We start from the raw sequence: 24,838 nt of genomic DNA on the forward strand, positions 1-24,838 counted from the left end.
ATTTGGAAAAGATAGGACTTAAATCATTTTCACTTGCAACAATACTGGGTGAGAGGGAGAGTGCACGAGCAGTAGTTCACTTTCTTTTAACAACAGGCCTGTATAGCAGAATATAGGCCTCAGAGGAGGAAGCTGCAATAGCGTGTAGCCAGCTTTGTGAGGCAGCAATGCATTAGGTTGTGCCTAGTCTACCGGAAATCAAAGAAGAAGAAGAAGAAGAAGAAGAAGAAGAAGAAGAAGAAGAAGAAGAAGAAGAAGAAGACAGCGGAAGTAAATAACAGGTTAACTGTCATGTCCGCTCCCGTAGTCAACAATTCCGTATAGAAGCAAGCAGATTTAACCGTTATTAACATTTGTATTCACAGTAGAGTGAGTTATAGCACTGTTTATTATTCCGGTTCAAAGAATCATAACTACAGCGAAGATTTTGCTCTTGTTTGTTTGTTGCCGAGCTGTTTGCTAACGTTAGCTGTTAGCTCCTCATTCAACATGAAGACTGTTCTGATGGTGGCAGAGAAACCATCACTGGCTCAGTCGATAGCCAAAATCCTCTCTAAAGGTGAGTACGAACAGTAATCTGTTTAAGTCTTTATTTTCATGGTATAGATGAGGACATTCTGGGGTTGTCAACTACAGATTTGATGTCACTGTTTGGTTGAATCAGTCATTTCACCATGATACTCATATCGGCACATTAAATTCAGTTGTGTCTTTAATGGTTTTAAAATCACTCAGATGTTTGAAAGTTAGCGCTGAAATGTTGTTTATGAGATTTATCTGGGACAATAAGGAGACTACAGTTTTATTTGTCATATAAAGATGTGTCGATTTCACGATATCTCTGGAAAATAACTTAAATTTGCATGGAATGATGGGAAATAGAATAAAGCAAAATACATGCACACGTGTCCTGCCTGGCATCCGTAATGATGGGCTTTTTGAACAGGTCTGTTTTATCCTGCCTCTTTGTTCAAGCATGTGTTTGGTTCCATTGAAGGTCCAGACTCAAGCTTTTTTCTTTTAGGAATAAAAGGAAGTTAAGGAATAATCGCATATCATATGGCAATTGCAATATTGGGGAAAAAAATCACAATGAAATTATTTTCCAAAACCGTTCAGCCCTACTGTTGATACTTTTCTATTGTTTGGTGGAAAAACACAATGATGACAACAACAAGAAATCTACAACAGAAGTGTCTATGCTGAATTGGTTAAAAAAGTGATGGTTCAATCTGTTATATCTGTTTGTATCCCTGAAATTGTAAACACATTTCTTATCTTATATCACAACAGATTTCTATATTGGATTGATAATTTTTGCCAGTGGAAATTGCCTCAAATTTTGTCAGAACTTTCCAGCACTGATCTGAGCAGATGAAGAACAAAATTGTCCCATAACAGCTGAAGTCAGTGATGTGATTGCATGCTACTTACACGTTAGGTCTTCTTCAAGCCAAGAGTTAAAGATTCCACATTATAGTGTAATTTGATGCCCAATGCTGATGTGCTCTTGGTCTTGTTTTCACTCCCGTGATATCATAAAGTGGCGTTATATCACAGAGCCTGTGACTCCATAGCAGAATCAGTCAGCTAAACCTTCATTGATTTATGAGTATTGCCAATCCCTACTAAGCAGTAGGGCTGGGCAGTTAAATGCAAATTAGATTAAATTGCAATATGGCCTGCTGCAATTTTCAAATCACAGAGGGTGCAACATTTCTTTTACCTGAAATTTGTGTGAAAATACCAGTTTAGAACTTTTTTTTTTTTTTTTGCAGCAGAGACATTTTACATTACATGTCATGTAATTATCCTAGTGGCATGTTTTTTAAAAAGTGTACTAAAAAATCCTATTTTCTTCATTTTACTGTTTTTCTTGTTAAATATGAGAATAATATAAAATTACCACTTCCTTTAATACAACACTTCATAACCAATTTGCATGATTAGATATTTTTTCAAAATTGTTCAGCCCGAGATTTTTCAGACTTTCAAGATGGGGCTGATTGTCCGCCAGCTTTTTACAGCAGCTCTGAGGACTCTGGAGTTTTTCCTATTTTATTCCTGTTTATTGTATGTCTTTTTTTTCTCTTCTTTGTTTGGTTGTGCTTTTAATACTTCAGTGCACCCGAGACACCAAGCACGGTGCTCTGGTGCTACTTTTTATCACTTTTTTTCAACTTTTCCATCGCGTCTGTGGGTCTGTGAGCAGCAATGGCTCCCATTGTTTACAGTAGGGACCAGCTGTTGTTCCTGCGTAGCACAGCTGTGCGGCCAGAGGAGCGACCTGATGTCCCCCGCGAGTTAAGGAGGAGGATGCAGGGGGTGCTGCGCCGGGATTAAACGCCGCAACAAGGGGAGAGCTTCTTGACCGACTCTCCCGTTCGTCATCATGAGGAATGTAAGATCTCTCCCCAGTAAGATGGACAAGCTGGCGGTGTTGACCCGGCATGATCAGGAGTTCTGGTGGTGAAGCATGCTGTTGTTCACAGAGATATGGCTGAGCACGCAGCACACAGACACGACCGTAGTGCTGGATGGATTTTCCCTATTATGTGCGGACTGGACAGAGAGGAGCGGGAAGAGGAGAGGAGGGGGGCTGGCGGTGTTTGTGAATGATAGATGGTGTAACTCCAGGCACATCACTATCAAAAAGCAGCACTGCTGCCCAGCCATTGAGCTGTTGGTGGTTAGTTTGAGGCCTTACTATCTGCCACGGGAGTTTTCACACACCATTGTAGTGGCTGTGTAAATTCCTCCCTCCAATGCATCCTAAGGACCCTAGCTGCTATAGGCCGGTGGCCCTAACATCCCACCTCATGAAGGCTCTGGAGCGGCTGGTCCTTGACCACCTGCACCCCCTGGTGAGCTCGTCCATGGTTCCGCTGCAGTTCGCGTACCATCCTGGCATCGGGGTGGACGATGCCATCATCTTCCTCCTCCATCAAGCTCTGTCTCACCTGGAGTTGCCTGGGAGCTCTGTTCAGCTCCTTTTCCTGGACCTCAGCAGTGCTTTCAATACCATCAGGCCAGACATCCTGAAGGACAAGCTGGAGCTGTCTGGAGTGGACCTACACCTCACATGCTGGATTGTGGACTATCTCACCAACCGCCCACAGTATGTGAGGACCCGGGACTGTGTATCGGAGACTGTCCTGTGCAGTGTAGGGGCCCCCCAGGGAACAGTGCTGGCGCCATTCCTCTTCACCCTCTACACTGCTGACTTTTCTCACCTGTCACCCACCTGCCACCTGCAGAAGTTCTCTGACGACTCTGCCATCGTCAGCCTCATCACAGATGGGGACGACCGGTCATACAGAGGACTCATTCAGGACTTTGTGGACTGGTGCCAGCGGAACCACCTCCAGATTAGTGCTACTAAGACCAAGGAGCTGGTTGTGAACTTCTGTCTGCGCCCCCACTCCCCTCATCACCAGTGAACATCCAGGGAAGGGACATTGAGATGGTGACATTTTACAAGTACCTGGGTGTTCATCTGAACCATAAACTGGACTGGACTAATAACACCACTGCACTTTACAAAAAAGGTCAGAGCAGACCCTATCTGCTCAGGAGGCTGAGATCTTTTGGGGTGCGGGGGGCACTCCTGAAGACCTTCTATGACTCTGTTGTGGCCTCGGTCATCTTCTACCGCGTGGTCTGCTGGGGGAGCAGCATCACAGCAGCTAACAGGAAGAGGCTGGACAAACTGATAAAGAAGGCCAGCTCTGTCCTGGGATGCCCTCCAGAACCTGTGGAGGAGGTGGGGGAGAGGAGGATGACAGCCAAGCTGTCCTCCATGATGGAAAAAGACTCCCACCCCCTCCAACACACACTCACTGCACCAAGGAGCTCCATTATAGGTCATTTCCACCAAGCGGTCCGGCTCAGTTCGGTGCGGTACGGCACACTTTTTTTGGCATTTCCATAGAGAAAGGGTCCCAAAAACCGACCCATACCGTCCCACTTTTCGGCACCCTTCCGTAGGGGTAGCAATCTTACCTAACCATACCAAAAAGGTGGAGCTACACACACAACAATGCTGCACTGAATTCATGTCAGTGTGCGACTCAGCTGCTCGCCTCCAGGCTTCAAACACAGAAATCTGCGCTGTGAGAAGCGGGCGAAAACGGGAGAAAAATTGACCAATATCTGCCTAAATGGGAAATATTTGGACTTGACAGAGATCCAGACTGTTTCCTAGTCTATGGATATTGGTGTCTGGCCACAAATCAAGGTTCCTGACGTTTGTCTGGATGATTTTAAGAACACAAAGCAGAGCCCAAAGGCTCACATCAGCCTGATCCATCCGTGATGGATGAGAAACTAAATTAATGCTTAAGTTTAGTGAATACGAAGCCTTAGAACAGTTCATTCTCATCTTTAACTAGTTATTAATCTCCTTCTTACGTTAGACAACCTGTGAAAACATCGCTCTGTGGTTGTTGAACGGGCTCATAAAACTTCGGGCTGCAGACTATTTTACAACGAGATCAGCGCACCCCGGATTTCTGACTTAATCTAGCTTGATTTTAACACCAGCTGAACTTTAACTTTATTTTTAATGCGGCGAATTCGCACAGTACAGCTCTAAACTTCCATATTTTGTCGTCTAAACTGTTCTAGACTAGATATATTCATATATTAACGTAGCGTTATGACTCAAACCGTCTCTGTACATGTATTCCATCAGCTGAGGATCTTTACTGACAGCGGTTAACATCATTAAAATGTAGTTATTTTTTTAAAAAGCACTTTCAGCTGAAATAAAGCTGTTCACTGCTTATTCCTGACTTATTTCTGTCACTCATCCTTTCTATAACTCTGCTGCTGGAACAGCTGACTTGCGCTGTCTTTGACTCCACATGCATGCTTTTACAGCCCCGCCCACCCAAGTGAGAGCATGGGTGTCTGTGGAAACGCAAACCATTTTGGGGTTTAGCGTACCAAACCGAACTGAATCAAACCGGACCTCCTGATGGAAACACGGCTTTAGGTGACAGGATGCTACACCCGAAGTGTGTGAAGGAGAGGTATCGCAGGTCTTTCCTTCCTGCTGCTGGCTTTACAACAGAAACTGCTCAAAATAATCTGTGCAATAACTAATATTTATGTGTATAATCTGTACACATGTCTGTGCATATATATATATATATATATATATATTTGTGTATATATATATATATATATATATATATATATATTTGTGTATATGTATGTGTATATAGGTGTACATATTAATATTTCCACCACACCCAATCTGTACAGTAATGTACCCAGCCTGTACATAACTGTTTGTAAATGGGTCAATGACGTGACGTGTCCGTTTTGGTGTCCGAAGCATATTTTTTTATATCAATACATACTTTTAAACTAAAAGTACATTATATGATTTAATTCCCACCCCGTTTTTTGAATACTAGTAGAATATATTATGAGTAATAGAAATTTGAGGATTTATGGAGCTCAAAACTGTCAAAATGTCATTCGGGATAACTGTCCACACCTAAAATCAAGGTGCAAAAATGCTCCAAAAACATTTAAAATCTTGATGATACTTTAAATTTATCCACTGGGCATAGTTGTGTTGTTGTTTAGAAGTATGTATAAACATATTGTGCAAATACTCCCCTTTATTTCATTTTGATGTGTGAAATACTTTTGTCCCAACTTTGGGTTTTAGCCAATATCATTCAGGATAACAGACATTCAGGATTAATTTTTCATTATACGGAATTCTTGTAGTCATGTGACAGGAAGCTACATCAAAAAGGAGTTTCTTAAGACCCTAATGACTGTGAAAAAAGGTCAGTAAAGCTCTCTTAAAATATTGATAATTTGACCTTTTCAGTGACTGTACAATGTGCCACCAAATTTTGTGTTATATCGGACAACGCTAAAAACACATAAATGCTGTTGTTTTATTTCAAATTGGCATAGTAAATGTGAAATTAATTTTAATACAAAATTGATTTCCTGACAAGAATATGTTTGTTGATTCCAAACCACAGATATGTATGAAGTATTATATATTTATAAAAATAAATAACCAAAATGTTGGAATATCCATTAATGTTATCCCGAATGACATTTTTCATGGGAAAAATCAAATTGTTGACAATAAAAATGCATAAATGTTATTTTAAGAGAACAAAAGTTCTTGAAATATATACATAACATTCTAATAAAGTTAAAATAAACTTTAACATTTTCTAACTCATTTAAATTTTTCCACTTTTTGAAACCTTATTCGTCACTGACCCAAATACTATTTATAATTTGTAAGACAACGTTTTTATATTCCATATTTTTGTATTTATTAGTGCTCTTGCAACACTACTTTTATTGTACTCTATTTCTATTGTGTTTCTGTCGCCAATGACCTGTTTTGTTCTGCTTTGTCTAAGATACTTTTTGCTGCTGTAAATTGGAATTTCCCCTTGCGGGACTAGCAAAGGAATATCTTATCTCTTATCTTATCTTGAGTTTAATCTAATATTGCCTTGTTTATTGTTTAGAATTAATTATTGTTTGTTTTTGTTGGGAAATACATGCGATGAAGAACTCAAGAAATAATTGCGTATTAAATCACAATACTGGGTAAAAAATATCACAATTAGATTATTTTTCAGAACTGTTCAGCCCTAGTTAGCAGTGCTAGCAAGGCTAACCCTCAATCCTTTTTTCAGGTTCATGTCCATATTCCTGTACAGATGACATCATTCGGTGCTTTAGTTATGCATTATAACCTGACACAGGCTATGTACAACTTTATCCCCTTTTTTCTGATCTAAATATTTGAAACCAACCACACTGATCGTATGAGATCCTATCAGTGCTGTAGTAGCCAGCAGTTGATTCTTTGGAATCGATACATCTGTATTAGTACATGTATTGGCTATAGGAGCATGTGATGATGTATTGCCATATTGATATTTTGAGCACAGACCTCTGATGATTAAGGATTGTACTCATGCCCCTTAACACTAGAACCATCGTGGAGCATACCTAAAACAGCCAGTGGGTCAAATTTACCTGTCATTAACGTGCCTTGATTTTCATAAATAGCCCTGATCGAGGAATATTAGTAAACCACTGACAGTGAGCAGCTTATTAACCACAGATAGAAAACTAGATCACTGTTGGAAGATGGTCTGTCACCTGGAAAATCGTCTGTGGACAGATTGCTAATCCCAAAACTCCCTTATCACATTTCCTCTTCATTAAAAGCACTGAGATTACCTTTTGAGATTTATCAATGGTAAATGTGTAAATTTTATGAATGAGTAATATATTTGATTTTTTAAAAAAGTTATATGGTGGAAAAAATATATATTTTACCATAATACTCCAATTTTGTTTGACTCACCTTTACATCTGTGGTCATCATCTCAATGGTGGACGTCAAAATGGTCCTTTGACCTTTTTGAGCTGTTATATCACTGTGTGCAACCATAGTGGTTTCTAATCGTTCTTTTTAGAGATGAGGCTGTAAAAATCATACATGGACACAGTTATGGTACCAGCTGATGCCAAAAGGCTTTAATAGCTACTGGACTCTGTTGACAGGCATGTTGTAAATGGTGGCAAATTTCATGTTAAATACTGAACAATGAGCTGACATTGCCTCTTAATAGAAACCACTCTTTTTGAACAAAGGTAGATGTTCCCCAGCATCCTCAGCCGTAGCAGAGCGGTGGTTCAGTCCCGTTTAGCTGTGCCTTGAGATGGCACATATACACGCTATGGTGATGAGCTCAAACTCCAGGGAGTAGCTGGCCGTGGGGAAACAGTTGGGGTTTTTCCTGAGGACGGGCATCCTCAGGGACAGAGGGATGGACTCCAAACCAAAAGCATTGTCCAGTCCCCTGCAGGAGTGGCTGGTATGGCAGCTGGCCTCGTGTATGACTTGAGGGACTCGGTTCAGGTCGATGTTTTCTCTGGGAACAGACCAGAAACAGAGGTTAACTAATCTAAACTACTATTTTCGAAATATATACACCCCATCAATATGTACTGCATTCTTATGTCTCCCCTCCTGTCTATCATGTAATACAGTTTAATCACAACTTAATTTGACGAACCATATCCTCACCTCTCTGTTATGTATCCCCCTAAACAAATACATGTACACACACACAGCCACACGCACACAGACATACCCCTTCAACACCTTCAAACTTGAAATATTTTAAACAGGGATGTCCCGATCCCGATCGTATGTATCGGATCAGAGCCGATATAAGCATATTTAATTGATTGGCAATTTGATCTGATCAGCCCAACCGATCATTTACATCAGCTGTTGTAGACAGAGCACAATTTATGACAGGCTGTAAACGCACCAGTAGCGGCAGCAACTTTAGCATCCCTGTGTTTTACATGTCAGCGTTGTGGAAAAATTTCAAACATGAGAGTGAAAACAGTCCAGTGGCCTCTTGCAGCATCTGTAACACAACTGTTTCACAAGGTTGTAGCAGCAGAGCTGCGTTTAACTCTACAAATTTGATCCGTCAGCTCCAAACTAAACATGCAGCGGAATACAGTGACTTCACTATAACAACGGGCAGCTTCACCAAACAACCACACTGGACTTTAAGAGGAAAGACAAGTACCCTCGAGAGAGCGATAAGGCAAATGAGATAACAAAAAAAGTGGTTGAATTCATTGCTTTGGACAACCAGACCATCTCCGTGATGGAGAATTTGGGTTTTTGTTGTCTTCTTGAACTTTTAGACCCACGCTATGCCCTGCTGTCTCAACATTACATCAGTGACACTGGCTTACCGGAGCTGTACAACAAAGTACGTGACAGCATACTAGAGAATTTAAAAAAGCAATGTCACTGCCGTTAGCTTCACTCCAGACGTTTAGAGCTGTGATGATTGCCCCATGTCACTGCTGAGTCTCACTGAACAGTCCTCCACCTTTGAGTTAAAGGGATACTTCAACATTTTGGCAAATTCTCCAAAACGCTCTTGTGGACAAGTTGTGACCTGCACATTCACCATGCTATGAAATAACCATGGAACATTACGAGACGGAGATGTTTTAAAGTTAAATGCAAAGCCGGAACTACACTCCAGACATGGTTGCTGGTGCCACTCCGCCCAGTGGTTTACTCAAGAAATAGTTCTGAGTATTTGCTTCATGTGTCGTAATGTTACATAATTATACGTTATTATTTCATAGCGCAGTGAATGTGCAGGTCACAACTTGTCCATGAGAACGTTTTGGAGTTGTTGGATTGTGTATTTGATGAGTTTGATGAGAGAAAGCTAAAATTCCATCTGCTAACACAGCGTTCGGTGTGCAGCTGGTTTAACAATCCCCCCAGATCTAGAAACAGCTTGCACTGACAACTAAAGGAAACAAACTTATTACTAAGACTACAGGAATTATGGCAATGGGCGAATTTGCCAAAATGTTGAATTATCCCTTTAAAGCGTGCAGTATTAAATGCACGCCAGTTTAGTGGGTCTCACACAGCAGAGCATGTAAAGCAGACCATTGACAATGTTCCTAAACAAGAACCTTCACTTCATTTTAAAGTAAGAGTGGGTAAAGAAATTAAAGTGAGGGAGGAAAAAGTGATGCTCTAGTTGCACTTTACAATTGCAGTGAAATAACAAGAGTGCTTGTATTGGATATTTGGGTTTTATTGCAGTGTTAATGTTTTGGTTCATGTCTCAGATTAAGCTGCTACATTGTAATAGGGATTGTTGTTTTGAATCTGTATGATTCATCTGTTTTTTTATCCTATTCAAGTTAAACTGTTTACACCACTTTAACGTGGAGTTGGGATGACAAATGATTAACAGCTATTACACCATTCTAAGCAGAAATGTGATTTTAAGGGTTTTACAACAGTGTTGACTGTACTGAGTTAAATTGAATAAGTTTGAGACATCTAGTAGTTATTCTGTTTACTTCAGTTATTTTTGCAAACAAAAACAATTGAAACTCTAATCAAGGTAATTCTGAGTATTGGAATGGGACTTGGTATTGGCAGATATTCAACATTAAAAAATCGGATTGGGATTGGAGGCCAAAAATGCTGATCGAGACAACCCTAATTTAAACATTATAAGTCCCTGCTTGTCTCTGTCTTGTCTTGTCTCCACCACTTGTATGTAATGCTAGTGTGTTTTCCTTCACTTGCCATTTTCTGTCTTGCATCACTCAATATAAAATTAAAATAAAATAAATAAATAAATCAGCTAAGAGCACAAAAAAGTGTCAATTTTTAAAAATGGTTTACAAACCTCCTGTTTTATGCATGTTTGGTCAGAATGAGTGACGTAAAAATGATAATACCCTTCGATAAAGCAACTGACATCAAATTTGCAATATGAGCAAATAACTAGTTAATTCTATCTAATATTGATGAAGTTTAGCATTAGTTCATGGAAGTCATACCTGTAGCAGCAGTATGCTAATAGCTTACTTCACCTTCTCCACCCCAGCCACCTCCTTTATAGCGTACAGCTTGTTGTACCCTCATGTTCAGATTCAGGCCACTGTGGATTAATTGCTTCTGAAATTCATTGTTTTCAGTACACATTGTCTTTTATGTATTCGTCTAGCTTTGTACTCCCTGAAAAGTCAAAGAATACAGCTTGATTGACCCATTTGCAATAAAATGGTTAAATGTAAGATGAGAGTGTTCCTGACTGAATGTAGGTTATAATATAGAATGATTCGTTGCTTAAATTTGTTAAAAAATGTATGAACTGAGTAACCTAATAATCACATATTACATCACAATCTCAGGAAAAAACAAACATCCCAATATTTTGCAAACTGTTCAGCTCTAAATTTAACTCCCTACAATAGAATTAATTCACTGTAGAACAGAACCAGGAAAATGTCAGAATAAAAGCATTCTCCACATAAAAGCTGTTTTCTACACAGAAATGTTATACTTTGACTTTAAAAAACACAAACCTTCCTTTTTTTTATCTACATGTGACATATCCTACCAGTGTGGACTTCTGTGTGAGACAGAATTCATGCAGACAGTCTGACTTGTTAAAATGATCACAGACTAAAAATCAAGCTGTGACACAGCTGTTATGCAGCTGCTGCACACCCAGTCTGAAACAACACTTAAACATTCTGAACACTTTGAAAAACAATAAATTAATAAATAAATATAAGTAGAAAAATATGAATATATCATGATAATGATGTCTAATAACTTATACATAAATGAAGACAAATTAACTCTGCTTTTTAGGTAGTGGTGTTTTACTCATGAATATGATGACAAACACTGAAACATTACCAAACATGGAAAAATCTTAGGACTAAACAAGAGCAGGACGGCACACAGCCAATCCATTTTTTAATCCTGTATTTAAATCTCAGCACTAATGATGCATCCACCAGCTCTCTCCGCACTGATATCTGTTTGAGGATATAACACCTGAATAACAGGTGACAGATGGTGCATACTCACGTGTATGTCCAGGATGCAATACTGCGCTCATTGATGTGACTCGGCAGGTTGACCATCTGGCTGTAGTAGTCCTGCAGGCTGTATGAGCAGAGGGACTCGTCCACGCACTGACTGCCCAGTGGCATGGACAGGCACTGATGAACGGCCAGCAGAACCAGCAGAAAGACACGCAGCAGCTGGACACAACACAACATTAAAACTTTAGAGTGCAGTCATTTATCTGGAGAGTTCTTCTTTTGCTTTGTTGGTCCTCTTTCAGAGTTGATGGAGATCTTCTGGTCCTTCCTAAAAATCTCCACAAACTTATTCGTACATGTAGCTGACTGCTGACAGTGACTCAGGCAGCGTTATGGCTCCCTGAAAATGAACTTTTGTAAAAACCCTTCCAGATTAAAGATTTTGTAAACTCTGTTTGCAGCGTTTCTGTGTAGACGGGGAAAAGAATGTTTGGGATTGTGAACGTCACACTGTTTGACATTTTCTCCTTTGTTAGATGTAACCGGTGTTGCATGGGTTAACCCTATGTCAGCTGTAGTCGAACTGGACTTTTACTGGACTGGACTGCTTACACATAAACACACAGTTGCTCTCCTACTAGTTTGATGAACAGAGATGCATGAATGGACTACAGTCACTGCTGCTAAGACACAAACTCCGCCCACAACTTCAGCAGTTCTGGTTTAGACCCGATTCAGGTTTGACTTTGAAAATAATAATGGTCTTTGCAATGGAACCGAGACTTCTCTTGTGTTAAGGACGTGTCTGTGATCGAGCTACTTCTCCATCAGAGCGAAGAACAGATTACTGCTGACATGGCGTGCTCTTACACCATGTAACAGCACGTTTGCTTTCATGATGATGTTTTTGAGAATGTAGTGTGTATGGTCAGGTTGTTTTTTTTTTTTAAGAGACAAGGACACTAGTGCTGCAAGATAAATCTTATCGCAGTTGCAATGTCAGCCTGTGCAATTACATTATCACATAAAAGGCTGCAATTATTTCAGTATTCAGTAGTACTGTAAAGGTTTACAAAATATGCCTGCAGAAAACCCTTTCAGTTTAAAACAGTGCCACTAGTAAACTTTGTAGAAGTACGTTTATTTGTAAGTTATTTGAAAGCAGTGCTGTAAAACCTTCAGGTCAGTGTTCATTTTGACAACTACTTTTAATTTTAATCTCAGTCTTCGTCATCTTTGTCCTTTTAGATTTAGTCTAGTTTTAGTCAATAAAAAGTCCTCACATTTTAGTCTTTACTTTCAGTCTAAGCTTTTATTTTCTTGCCTTAATCTGGCATCATGGTATTGTGTTCTCTAAACCCTGCTTAACCTGGGGTCCCTGCTTTCTACATCTGAGAGGCAGAAAAGCTACATACGTATTGGTTGACAGATTTACCCACAGTGGAGGAAAAACATGGATTTTTAATGTGCGATGAAAACTAAATTACATTTTAGTCTAGTTGTAGTCATCTTGACAAAGACTAAACACTTTTAGTCAGTTTTAGTCAGCACAGATCTATTTTTGGATAGTCTGAGTCTTTCTCATTGAAAAAACAGTGTCAATGAACATTTTTAGTCATAGTTTTAGTCAAGGAAATGAACACTGCTTCTGATTTGTATTTTTTAAGCTACTTATTTTATGAGTTGAGAGAAACAAACTATTAAAATTTTCATTATTGTCTGCATTATCTCATGATACCATCTATTTTCACTAATAAAAACGATTTAGCAGCAAATTTTGAAAGCAGAGAACAGCAAGTCTGGTCTAATTTGAGATCCTGTCCACTCTCTCTGACCAGGTTACTCCCCTTAAAGTCCCATTGTTGCCCATTTTAGACAGTATCTTCACTTCAGTGTTTGCAAAGGATTGCATAACACAAATATCTCATGATTCTACCCTTAAAAAGTCTGATCAAAATCCTAGAGCAGTGATACTCCACACGTGGCTCTTTTATGTCTATATTTATGATATGATTATCCATTGCAATTTGTTTCCCACACTTATACGGCAGGCTTTAATTGTCAGACTTAATTGTCAACCTTTACTTTTTGTCTGTATATTTTCCTTGCCCTTATTTGCAATTTTTGCCCATTTTTTCCTTTTTTTGCTACTTTTTTTTTCCATTTAAGGTGCCTCTTGCCATTACATGTCATTTTCCACTCATTTCTCCCACCTTTTTGCCACTTTTTGCCAATTTGAGTCAGTTTTCTCCTCATTTTCCCCTACCTTTTTGCTGCTTTTGCCAATTTTCACTAATTTTCCCCCACCTTTTTGCTGCTTTTTGCCAATTTTAGTCATTTTTGACTCATTTTTTTGCCACGTTTTTGCTGCTTTTTTACCATTATTGCCCCCTGTAGGTCATTTTTTTGGTCACGTCTCACCCATTTCTGCCAGTTTTTCTTCAGCTTTTATTGCCACTTTAACCCATTGTAGTCACTTTTTACCACTTAGATCGTGGCTCTTGCAAAGGTATTTTTCAACAGTTTGGCTCTTTGGTTGAGCAGGGTTGAGTAACACTGTCCTAGAAGATGATCACTCACTACGCAGGAATCTCACTTCAGTAAGGAAGGAAATCAGGATTTTTTTCTCACATAACCTCTGGAATTTTTTCAGATTGACTGCAGAATTAAGAAATAAATGCATCATGAACCTCTAACTATCACATATACAGGCAGGTGTCTTACCTGAAGCTGTTCCATGACTCAGGTTGATGCCCGTAGAGTTTCAGTCGTTAGTCTCCGTCCTTTGGATGATCTGCATTTGAACCTGAAGCTTCCATTTTTATAGTCCCCTGTTCTTTTTCTTGTTCATCATTGCCACCATCATCAAACACGTTTGTCCGGTGTTCATGTGTGTCCGAGTTCCTGTCATTAGCATTTAGCCTTGAGAAATCATTCAGTTCAGAGATGATGTAAGAGTTTAGAATTGACTCTCTGCCTCTTCATCAAATTTATGCTCCCATTTTAAAAGTTTGAAAGGAAATTACTAAAGATTTCTCTTTTTTTTTTTTTTTTTTTTGCATAAAAAAAATCAGATTTTTCTTGTTTTTGGAGTCAGAAGTTCCTAACTTATTCCTCCCTTTTTAGGTGTTCATGTTTGTCTTGTTTGTTGGGTTTAAGACCAAAGTTGGCTTTTCTTTCATTCAAAAGTGTTTCATTTTTACTTTCCTATGCCCCTGTTTCTTTGGGTTCTAACTGGTTCATATTGTCCTGCTCTTTTGCTATCAAAGTGTCCATATTTTTTATCTTGGTCTTGGATCCAAATTGCTGACAGTTTTCTTAATTTTTTTTTTATTCAAAAGAGAGCATATTTTTGACATTTTTGTCCCCATTGGTTTAAAAGGAACCTTCTGAACTTTTTTTAGTTCAAGCTTGACCATTGTTGGCTTTTTTCTTGGTTCAAAAGTTACAATTTTGACTCCTGTTTGGGATTTAACATGGTCCATCATTTCCCTGTTTTTTTCCCCTCTTTTAGGTTCAAAAGTGTTAAAATTTTTCCTACTTTTTAAAAATTCAAAAGGGTCCTTGTTTCTCCTGGTCTCTGGTCTAAACTGATCATATTTTCTGGAATCAGAAATGACTATTTGTCTTGTTTAAAGTGACTTGTTGGATTCACTTTATTGGCTTCAGAAGTTAACATTTTTTGTCTGCAAAATGAGTTTGAATTCTCCGTATTTGAATAATGGAGATGGTTTAAGGGTGTGCAAAGTTACCTGATAAATGTAATTACTGTTGACCTTGTATTTATTTTAAGCTTAAGCACACAAACAGCTCATCCAAATGACTTTGACTGATTTCTGCTTCTTCTCTTCTCTTTTTTTCTTCTTCTTAAAGGAAACTGTTCCAGTCGCAAAGGTCTGAACGGAGCATGCTCAGTGCACGAGTACACTGGCAGCTTTCAGGGCCAATCAGTGCGCTATAAGATGACCTCTGTTTGTGGACATGTGATGAGTCTGGATTTCATTGGTGGGTATAAACTACGTATAAAAGATCCTGATCTCCATTTTACAACCCGTCACTGATGGCCTATCCACAGGATTATTAGGGCCCTATGAAATCAGTTTTATTTTTTCTGCCAAATTCTGTTTTAATTATTTGGAATTCCCTTTTTTAACCTTTCTACTAATTTTACCATAAAAAGAGTGTCTTGTTTATGTATATGAATAAGATGTTCACTAATTAAATAGAAATAACCTTAAATTTGATGAAAAAAGACCACGGTTGGCCCACAGTTTGGATAACCCTGATATAAAATAATTATAACCAGTATAACAGTAAGATATTTCCAATATTTTAAGACACATCCATGTGTATAATCACATCCTAACTGATGCTTATAATTTACAGTGCTTAACAAATTTATTAGACCACCTGTCATATTTGTGTCAAAGACCATCCAGCATCATGAAGTGCTTTAATGCGGACTCTTTCATTTTCAGTGAGCTCTCCACGTTTTACCATTTTGAACAGGAATGAGGGATTTCAAACTGAATTCACCCAAATTTGAGCCAGCTCACTGGGCTTCACTGAGAAGTCAGAAATTAATCAAGCATAACATTCAACCACTAAAACTAGTTTTTCTGTTCAGGAATGCAATAACTATAATTTGACATATTAATCAAGAAACATTAATGTGCTTTACTATTTTTTTCATTTTTTTTGTAAATCATTAAATTGGAAATTTATGGATAACAATAATAATTATATTTTAGCATAAAAAATATCTTTTGGGTTAAAGAGCTCCTAAATATCGGTGTATTAACCATTGCAGAAACATAAAAAATGATTTTGGTAATTACCAATGCTGTTAATTTAGGGCAGCTGTGGCATAAACCTTTGGTTAGGGTTAGGGTGGTCTAATAAATTTGTTAAGCACTGAAAATTAAGAAATCCTTCTGTTCTCTCAAACAGAGAGTGATAGTAACTTATAAAGAAGGTCACGTTAAAGTTAAATGGTTAAAAGTAAACCTGTAAATTTTCTTTACTCTCACAGTCTGTAACAGTCTATGCAGTTTGATGCTGCATTGTTCTACTCCTGACTGTAACGACTCTCTCCTCATCTCCCTCCATCCTCACTGTCTGTCCGTCTGCCTCATATCAGACCACTACATTCATGCAGACACATTTTGGCTCATTAAGCAACCAAAGGGAACTACAATATCTACAGGAGGAATTATTAAGCTAATTGATACTCGGGTTGAATGTAACATCATTTAGACTGCAGGACTTCATAAAATATCGAGCCTGTCCGACTCGAGTTTGAAGCCTCCAAGGGGTGAGCGGTGTGCCTCGCGTACACCTCTCTCTCTCTGTGATTCTCTGGTGTGGTGAGGTAAAATAACTCGAAGCATGGATGAGTTTTCTTGAAGGTGCAACATTATGTCGCCCTGTACTGCCCATGGACTGTAGAAAGAATTGGACAAACTCTGTGTGACGTCAGTTATCTGCTTACAATAGGAGGACTCAAATGGCTCTTGAAGCCAATCTGCGGAGGCTTCCATATTGAAATCGTAGTCTCAACCGAACTTTGGATCCACCCCCACCAAGCGCGACTTCCTGTCAGCTAGCTAGCTAGCATTTCAGTTGACAGAAACAGAGCCTCTGCCTGCCGAGCTATCTGTCAATCAAATAAAATGCGGCAATCACAGTGAAGTGAGGTTTATCCTAAATATAATACAAACGATTGTGGTACAGAAAAATTCACCCCTGTACAGTGAGAGCATAATAAGACACTAGCTAATGAGACTCGTTTGGTTTTTTGAACCAGGCTGTAAACCAGTTTATTTCCAGTGTAAAAAACAGCTGTTTAACAGGTGTCCGGACTTCCAGTGTTCCTGCAGCTAGCCTTAAGTGGACACTTGCAGTATTGCAATTTTTTGCACTTTCGCATTGGCTTCATTTTTCAGGACCGGAGGTTGCCGCTTGGTACTGCCCCATGTTGAGCTACGTGATGTTTGCCGGTGTTTCGTGCAGCTGCTTTGACAGGCTGTGATCGTTTAGGAGGGGGCGAAGTGAGTGTTTGTGAAGTGAGGTGTGCCAGGGTTTAGTGTTCCCCCAGAACATATTCCTCAGCTATATGTTCCTCTTTCTAAAAAAAGACAGCATTTCAGTCAAGTTCATTCAATTTTCCGCAATTTCCACGTTAAATATTAGATTCCGTGTTTTATTGGCCAATTCTGTGATTCAGTTAACTCGGAAATCATAGAGGCCTAGATTATTGGCAGAAAAGGAAAGGAATCTCTATGTACCTGACATTCAAGCTTCCTCCTTCTTCTTTTGATGCCTCATTGTGTGTAGATTTACGCTACTGACACAGAATTATTTGGATGTGTTAAAACTCCTCTCGCCTGACTAAACGTTTCTTATTGATTTGTTCTTCTCTTTTAGGAAAATACAATAATTGGGACAAAGTGGACCCTGCAGAGCTCTTCAGTAAAGCTCCAACAGAGAAGAAGGAGGCGAACCCCAAACTCAACATGGTCAAGTTCCTCCAGGTACGTTTTTGTGGCTGTCCCAGTTCAGACTTTTGAAAAGACTCCAGTTTACTTGATGCATCCTGTACAATCAGCTGTGTGTCAGTGTAATGGTCTCCAGCTAACTCCAGCTTTCTGCTGTGTGTCAGGTTGAAGCTCGAGGCTGTGACTTCGTGGTTCTATGGCTGGACTGTGATAAAGAAGGAGAAAACATCTGCTTTGAGGTAATTTAGGGCTGCATTTACACGTGGTGTTAGTAAGTCACCTGTGTCTGGATGTGTATGACATTGGAGCGTATGTGGGAGCAAAATAAAAACTGGTTGTCACCAATAAATGACTGCAGCAAATAGTTTGTGAAAATAACTAAATAGCAAAAATCACACATGAGTATTGGATAAAATATTAAGTATCAGATTTGTGTCTCTAAAGTGCACACAGTGCCAAAGATGAAGTATGCAAGAGTGAAAAAATAATCAGTCTGTGAAAAAGTCTTAAAAATATTCATATGTTTGCAAATAAAGTCCTTGTGTTTTTTTTTAATTGGCATCTTTGTCATTAGTCAAAGCAGTTCCTGTCTGCAGTGACACAGAGGCCACATCACGGCCTCTCTGTGTCTCCTTTTCTTCACGTGGGTCCTGGGGTTTGTAAAAAAAAGACAATTGAATAAAAACTTTCAATCCTAAATTTTTTGTTTGCTTTAAGGTTTTTAATGGATTTTTTTTACTCATTTAAAGCAAATAAAGTAAAAAAAAATAATCCACAATAATTCTGTGGGATGTTTCAATGACAGAGGCTAATAATAAACCACAAAGATATAAACAGTTTTCAGTGTAATAATCTCACAAATGCACCTTTTCTCCTCAGTTGTATGACTTTCCTGGTTGATTATGTTATATTAGCTGTTATTGCACTGGCAGGTGTTACAAACGTTCTGTTTTTGTTATTTACATGTTCAGCTTTTTGCTCACTTCCTGCTTCTCCTTCCTCCAGGTGTTAGATGCAGTTCAGCCCGTGATGAACAAAGGCAGTATGAGGGAGCAGAGCGTTTACCGAGCCAAATTCAGCTCCATCACAGACACCGACATCTGGAACGCCATGAACCGACTGGGAGAGCCCAACCGCAATGAAGCTCTGTCTGTGGACGCTCGTCAGGAGCTGGATCTACGAATCGGCTGTGCTTTCACTCGGTAAAACTCTCTACACACAAAAATAACCACGCTGTATTTGATTTCTTTCAGCTGTCTAATCAAATGTTGTTTGAACTATATAAGATTAAAATCTAAGCAGACACTTGCCCTGCCAGAGATGTCTGCTGTTAAGTCTCTTCTGAAATTCACAGAATACTGAAGATCATGAGAGAAACTTTTACTATCATTCTCTTGGAAATACTGAGAGTTGACCATTTATTTTACCCCCTGTCCTAACAGAATTCAAGCGTTGCATTACACAGCATCACCTACTCGCTGTCCACACTAGATATTTAATTCTTTTTCCTGTGAATTTCAAGTTCCAGTTGTAAAAATGACAACATCTAACACTTCTTTGTTACAGGGGAGAAATAAGTGGTGTTGTATTGATGAGCCTTTGACAGCTTTGAGTCCAATAGTTTAGTCTCCATGTTGACCCAATCCTAGCACAAAGCTTTTAAACATGGATATGGATATTATTAATGCACAACTACTGTATCTCCACTTTGTAAAGCAAGCTAACAATCTAAAGTACCTATAAGAAGTATTCCCCCTCTTGGATGTTTTACCCTTTGGTTGATTTTAATCACATCACTATGCTGTGATTAATCATGATTAATCGCAGCATTTCATAAATAGTTTAAGTATATTTTTATGTTTTTAGTTTTTAAGGTTGTTATTGTCAAGTGTTTTATTTTTATTCTTTTAATTCTATGAGTCCTTATCGATACCACTATCAGTACTTTCTATAATTTGGTGGAAAGACATAATAAGGGCAAATATTTAAACTTCAAGTGGTCTTAGCTGAGTAGTGCTTGAGTTAAAAAGCTATGATTTAGTCTGTCACATCTGTTGTATATCCCTCGAATATAAACATATATTCACGCTGTATTTATTGAAGTTTCTCATCAAAAACTACATTTTCCCATTTTTGTGTGACATTCAAACACATCATAACATATAGGATACAGTCGTCTAATTTACTGAGGTTACCTGAACTCTCGTAAAGTTCACTATTTAACTTCAATTTTGCCAATTCCAGCGCGGAGTTCTACACTGGATTAATACTTTTGACAAACAGGACTTGCTCAAAGTTTTGGAGCACTTTTCAGCATTTATCTGAGCAGCTGAAGAAGAAAACTGTCCTGAAGCAGCTGAAGAGAGTGATATGACCATGGCTTGATCCCGTGTTTTTGTTAGCGTCTTTGCTAATATTAGCAAAGATGTGCTTTGCCTGAAGGTGGAACTAAAGACTTGTTGTGCTTCGGTGTAAAGACAGTTCATCACTGCAGCATGTACCCACAGTTTTGATTTTATTTTAACTAACATTCTCCAGCTTTTTAAAAAGAAAATTACCATTAAGCAGACCTGGGTCTGTCTCCTCACTCATCACTGCTGGCTGTGTCTGACCTAGAGATGTGACGTTCATGAACGATCCAGATCTTTTGAACGGCTCTTTAACATGACCGACAGGAACCAAGTCACAGTTGTGAGCCGTTCATTGTTTTTTATCCTTATGTTTCACATAGATGCACACACAGGCTCCTTCTTTGCTACTCCACAGCGAGACTTTTATACACCCATGGACAGTTCAGAAGTCCTCTGTAGGGTTTAACTTTTTTACAAAGCAGGTATATGCACTCTAGGACAGGTCACCAGTCCATTGCAGTGTTAATACTAGTAGGCTGTATGTACATTTTTCTTTCATTTATTATAGTTTTATCTATTGTTCTTATACTTGAAATATTGTTTTGTAAAAGTATTGAGTTTTTCTATCAACATATTCCTGTGTTAAATGTTTTCTCTAAAATTTGTATTAAAATCACTCAGGTGTACTGCATACATGTATGCAATACTAACAGTACAGAACTACTGCAGTTTGTGGCATCTATATTTTTCTTTTGTTTACTAAATTTTTTAAAGACACTTTCAGTGATTTTATCACTAATAGAATATGTATTTGTGGGATGTCTGTGTTTGAATGATTCTCACCCAAACTGTCTCCTGTCATTCCTTCCAGTGATTATTTCCTAGATAAAATGAATTACTCCCTGGCTAGCTTCTTAAAAAATAAGACATAAAATGAGCCAGTTTTTTGAACGGCTCTTTGAAAGAAATGGATCCACAAGATCTGGTTCCCTTAAAAGAGCCATAAAACCTGCCTCTCACCTCTTCACCCCCAGGCATGTAAACATCCGTGCTGGAGGACTACGGGAGCGAGTTGAGGTCAAACTTAGTCATATGGTTAAATTCTGTTATTATTTTTAAAGGTCTTAAGGTTTCAAGATTAATCACAAGTGTTTACGCGTTAATGATAACAACCCTAATAGATATACATATATATATACAGTTGAAACCAGAAGTTTACATACACTATATAAAAAAGCATATAAACTTTTTTTTGTCACCGTCTAACATTAAATCAGATTAAACTTTTCCTGTTTTTGGTCAATTAGGATTACCAAAATTATTTCTATTTGCTAAATGCCAGAATAATGAGAGAGATCATTTTTTAGACAATTTTTTATTATTTTCTTGAGAGTCAGAAGTTTACATACACTAAGATTACTATGCCTTTAAACAATTTGGGAAAGCCCAGATGATGATGTCATGTCTTTGGAAGCCTCTGATAGGTTTATTGACAACATTTGAGTTAATTAGAGGCACACCTGTGGATGTATTTTAAGGCACACCTGAAACACACTGCTTCTTTGTGTAACGTCATGGGAAAATCAAAACAAATCAGCCAAGATATCAGGTAGAGAATTGTGGACTTGCACAAGTCTGGTTCATCCTTGGGTGCAATTTCCAGATGCCTGGAGGTGCCACGTTCATCTATTCAAACAATTATACACAAGTATAAACACCATGGGAATGTCCAGCCATCATACCACTCAGGAAGGAGACAGGTTCTGTGTCCCAGAGATGAATGTGCTTTGGTCCGAAAAGTGCATCTCAACCCAGGAACAAAAGCAAAAGACCTTGTGAAGATGCTGGTTGAAGCTGGTAAGAGTGTGTCATTATCAACAGTCAAACGAGTCCTGTACCGACATGGGCTGAAAAGCCACTCTCCCAGGAAGAAGCCATTACTCCAAAAGAAACATAAGAAAGCCAGATTACAGTTTGCAAATGCACACAGGGACAAAGACCAACAAAATTAATGTTCTGTGGTCTGACGAAACTAAAATTGAACTTTTTGGCCATAATGACCATTGTTACATTTGGAGAAAAAAGGGGGAAGCTTGCCTGAGAACACCATCCCAACTGTGAAACATGGGGATGGCAGCATCATGTTGTGGGGTTGTTTTGCTGCAGGAGGGACTGGTGCACTTCACAAAATAGATGGCATCATGAGGAAAGAACATTATGTGGGAATACTGAAGCAACATCTCAAGACATCAGCCAGGAAGTTAAAGCTTGGGTGCAAATGGGGTTTCCAAATGGACAATGACCCTAAGCATACTGCCAAACTGGTTACAAAGTGGCTTAAGGATAACAAAATCAATGTTTTGGAGTGGCCATCACAAAGCCCTGATCTCAATCCCATTGAAAATTTATGGGCAGAGCTGAAAAGGCATGTGCGAGCAAGGCGGCCTACAAACTTGGCTCAGTTACACCAGTTCTGCCAGGAGGAATGGGCCAAAATTCCTGCAAACTATTGTGAGAAGCTTGTGGAAGCATATCCAAAACATTTGACCCAAGTCATACAGTTTAAAGGCAATGCTACCAAATACTAATGAAATGTATGTAAACTTCTGACTCTCAAGAAAATAATAAAAAATTGTCTAAAAAATGATCTCTCTCATTATTCTGGCAATTAGCAAATAGAAATAATTTTGGTAATCCTAATTGACCAAAAACAGGAAAAGTTTAATCTGATTTAATGTTAGACGGTGACAAAAAAAAGTTTATGTGCCTTTTTATATGGTTTATGTAAACTTCTGCTTTCAACTGTATATATATATATATATATATATATATATATATATATATATATATATACATTATTATTATTATTTTTTTTTTTTCAAAAAAAGAACAGAAAAGTGCTAAGGTTTTTTCCCCCAAAATTCATTGCTGGTGAAAATGAGATTGACAGTAAATTATTAAATTTTGGCCTTGTTCGGCCCTTGGGTTGGACCCAAATTCAGAATTCGGTCTGTGCTTTGATTAAGTTTGACATCCCTGCTCTACCATTACTGGTTTAAAAATCAGACCTCTCTCCTGTCCAAACACCTTCAGGTTCCAGACCAAGTATTTCCAAGGTAAATATGGCAATCTAGACTCCTCCTTGATCTCATTTGGACCATGTCAGACACCGACTCTGGGCTTCTGTGTGGAGCGTCACGATAAGATCCAGTCCTTCAAACCAGAGACTTACTGGGTCCTCCAGGTGAAGGTGAGTCCATCTATTTAGTCCTCCTGACACAGTGTTAACAGCCCTTTCCTCATTTACCCACCTGCTGTGTTTGTTTAGGTGTTTAAAGGAAAAGAAACCCCGCTGACGCTGGACTGGAACAGGGTGAGGGTTTTCGACAGGGAGGTGGGTCAGATGTTTGTCAACCTGGCTAAGACATCCAAGGAGGCCAAGGTACACTTGTTTTTTAGTTTGTTTGAAACACAAAAAAATTCCAATGTGATGTGAAAATTTGATGTGGATGTTTGATCCACAAAAATGTAAGAATACAAACATCCATATCTATGAGAATAATACCTGTAAACAGTCTATTGTGCTGGTTTGGAGCCTTTCTAGGACTGTGTGGGTGTGCCAGCTCACTTTTTGATTGACAGATGATCCTGGAACGTTTCTTCTTCTGCAGACTTCTCATACACCTTTTTTCTATGGTGTGTAACATGAGCTGTTTAATCACTACAGGTGGAGTCTGTGAGTAAGAAGGAGAAGGCGAAGCAGAGGCCTCAGGCTCTGAACACGGTGGAGATGCTGAGAGTGGCCAGCTCTGCCTTAGGTATACACACAGAAACAGCATTTCATCTGTTTGTTAAAACTAAGTTCTCTTCAAGTAGGTGCATAAATGGGAAATTTTAGGAATAGCAAAAAGTGGGTGTACACTTCCATGAGTAAAACAGTAATTTGACATATGAAAATACATTGGTGGGTCTAGAAGAAGGCTGGGGTGGTTTCTGTGGTAGTATGATTGTTAGAAATCATATATAGCTGTTGTTTAAGGTATGTGCTGTAAATCTGTGCATCTGACTGGTCTTACAATTATCGGGCTAACCATTCGGTTTGTTGGAAGGCTGAAGTTAGAGCACTTCTAATGTTGGCCTTGCTGGAGTTGAGTGATGTAGATTACTTTCAACATCACCTGCATGGAGGATTGAACTTTAGGCCCATTAACCGTGACCTTTGACCTGTAAAATCTAATCAGTTTGTCTTTGAATCAGAATGAACATTTGTGCACAGTTTAAAGAAAAGTCCTTAAAGCATTCATCAGATATCAAATGAAAAAGACTCACCGGGACAGACATACAGATGGGCAAGCCAAAAAACAAAATGCCTCTAACTAGGGGTGGGAATCACAGGGTACCTCACGATACAATACGATACGATACGATACGCGATACATGGTACACGGTACCGATATTATCACAATACAGCGATACTGCGATAATCGATATATATCACAGGAAAATTGTATAATGATACATCACAAAATATGTCTAACTAGAGAATACAAAATGGTTGTAAAATGGTCAAGT

The 24,838-nt window shown here is 38.7% G+C and overlaps 1 protein-coding gene across 1 annotated transcript in view; it reads left to right on the top strand.

Moving 5' to 3' along the window:
• Positions 1-264: 264 nt before the first annotated feature.
• The window catches only part of top3b (DNA topoisomerase III beta), a 44,996-nt gene continuing 20,422 nt past the window's right edge, over positions 265-24,838 (top strand). The window contains exons 1-8 of the mRNA XM_041788526.1: positions 265-559; positions 15,292-15,423; positions 17,845-17,951; positions 18,080-18,154; positions 18,921-19,117; positions 23,360-23,516; positions 23,595-23,708; positions 23,994-24,084. Coding sequence (XP_041644460.1) covers positions 490-559; positions 15,292-15,423; positions 17,845-17,951; positions 18,080-18,154; positions 18,921-19,117; positions 23,360-23,516; positions 23,595-23,708; positions 23,994-24,084 — 943 coding nt within the window. The 5' untranslated portion in view covers positions 265-489. The remainder of the gene's footprint in view (positions 560-15,291; positions 15,424-17,844; positions 17,952-18,079; positions 18,155-18,920; positions 19,118-23,359; positions 23,517-23,594; positions 23,709-23,993; positions 24,085-24,838) is intronic.

This window comes from Cheilinus undulatus, linkage group 5, assembly GCF_018320785.1.
Source record: "Cheilinus undulatus linkage group 5, ASM1832078v1, whole genome shotgun sequence".
Lineage (NCBI taxonomy): Eukaryota > Metazoa > Chordata > Actinopteri > Labriformes > Labridae > Cheilinus > Cheilinus undulatus.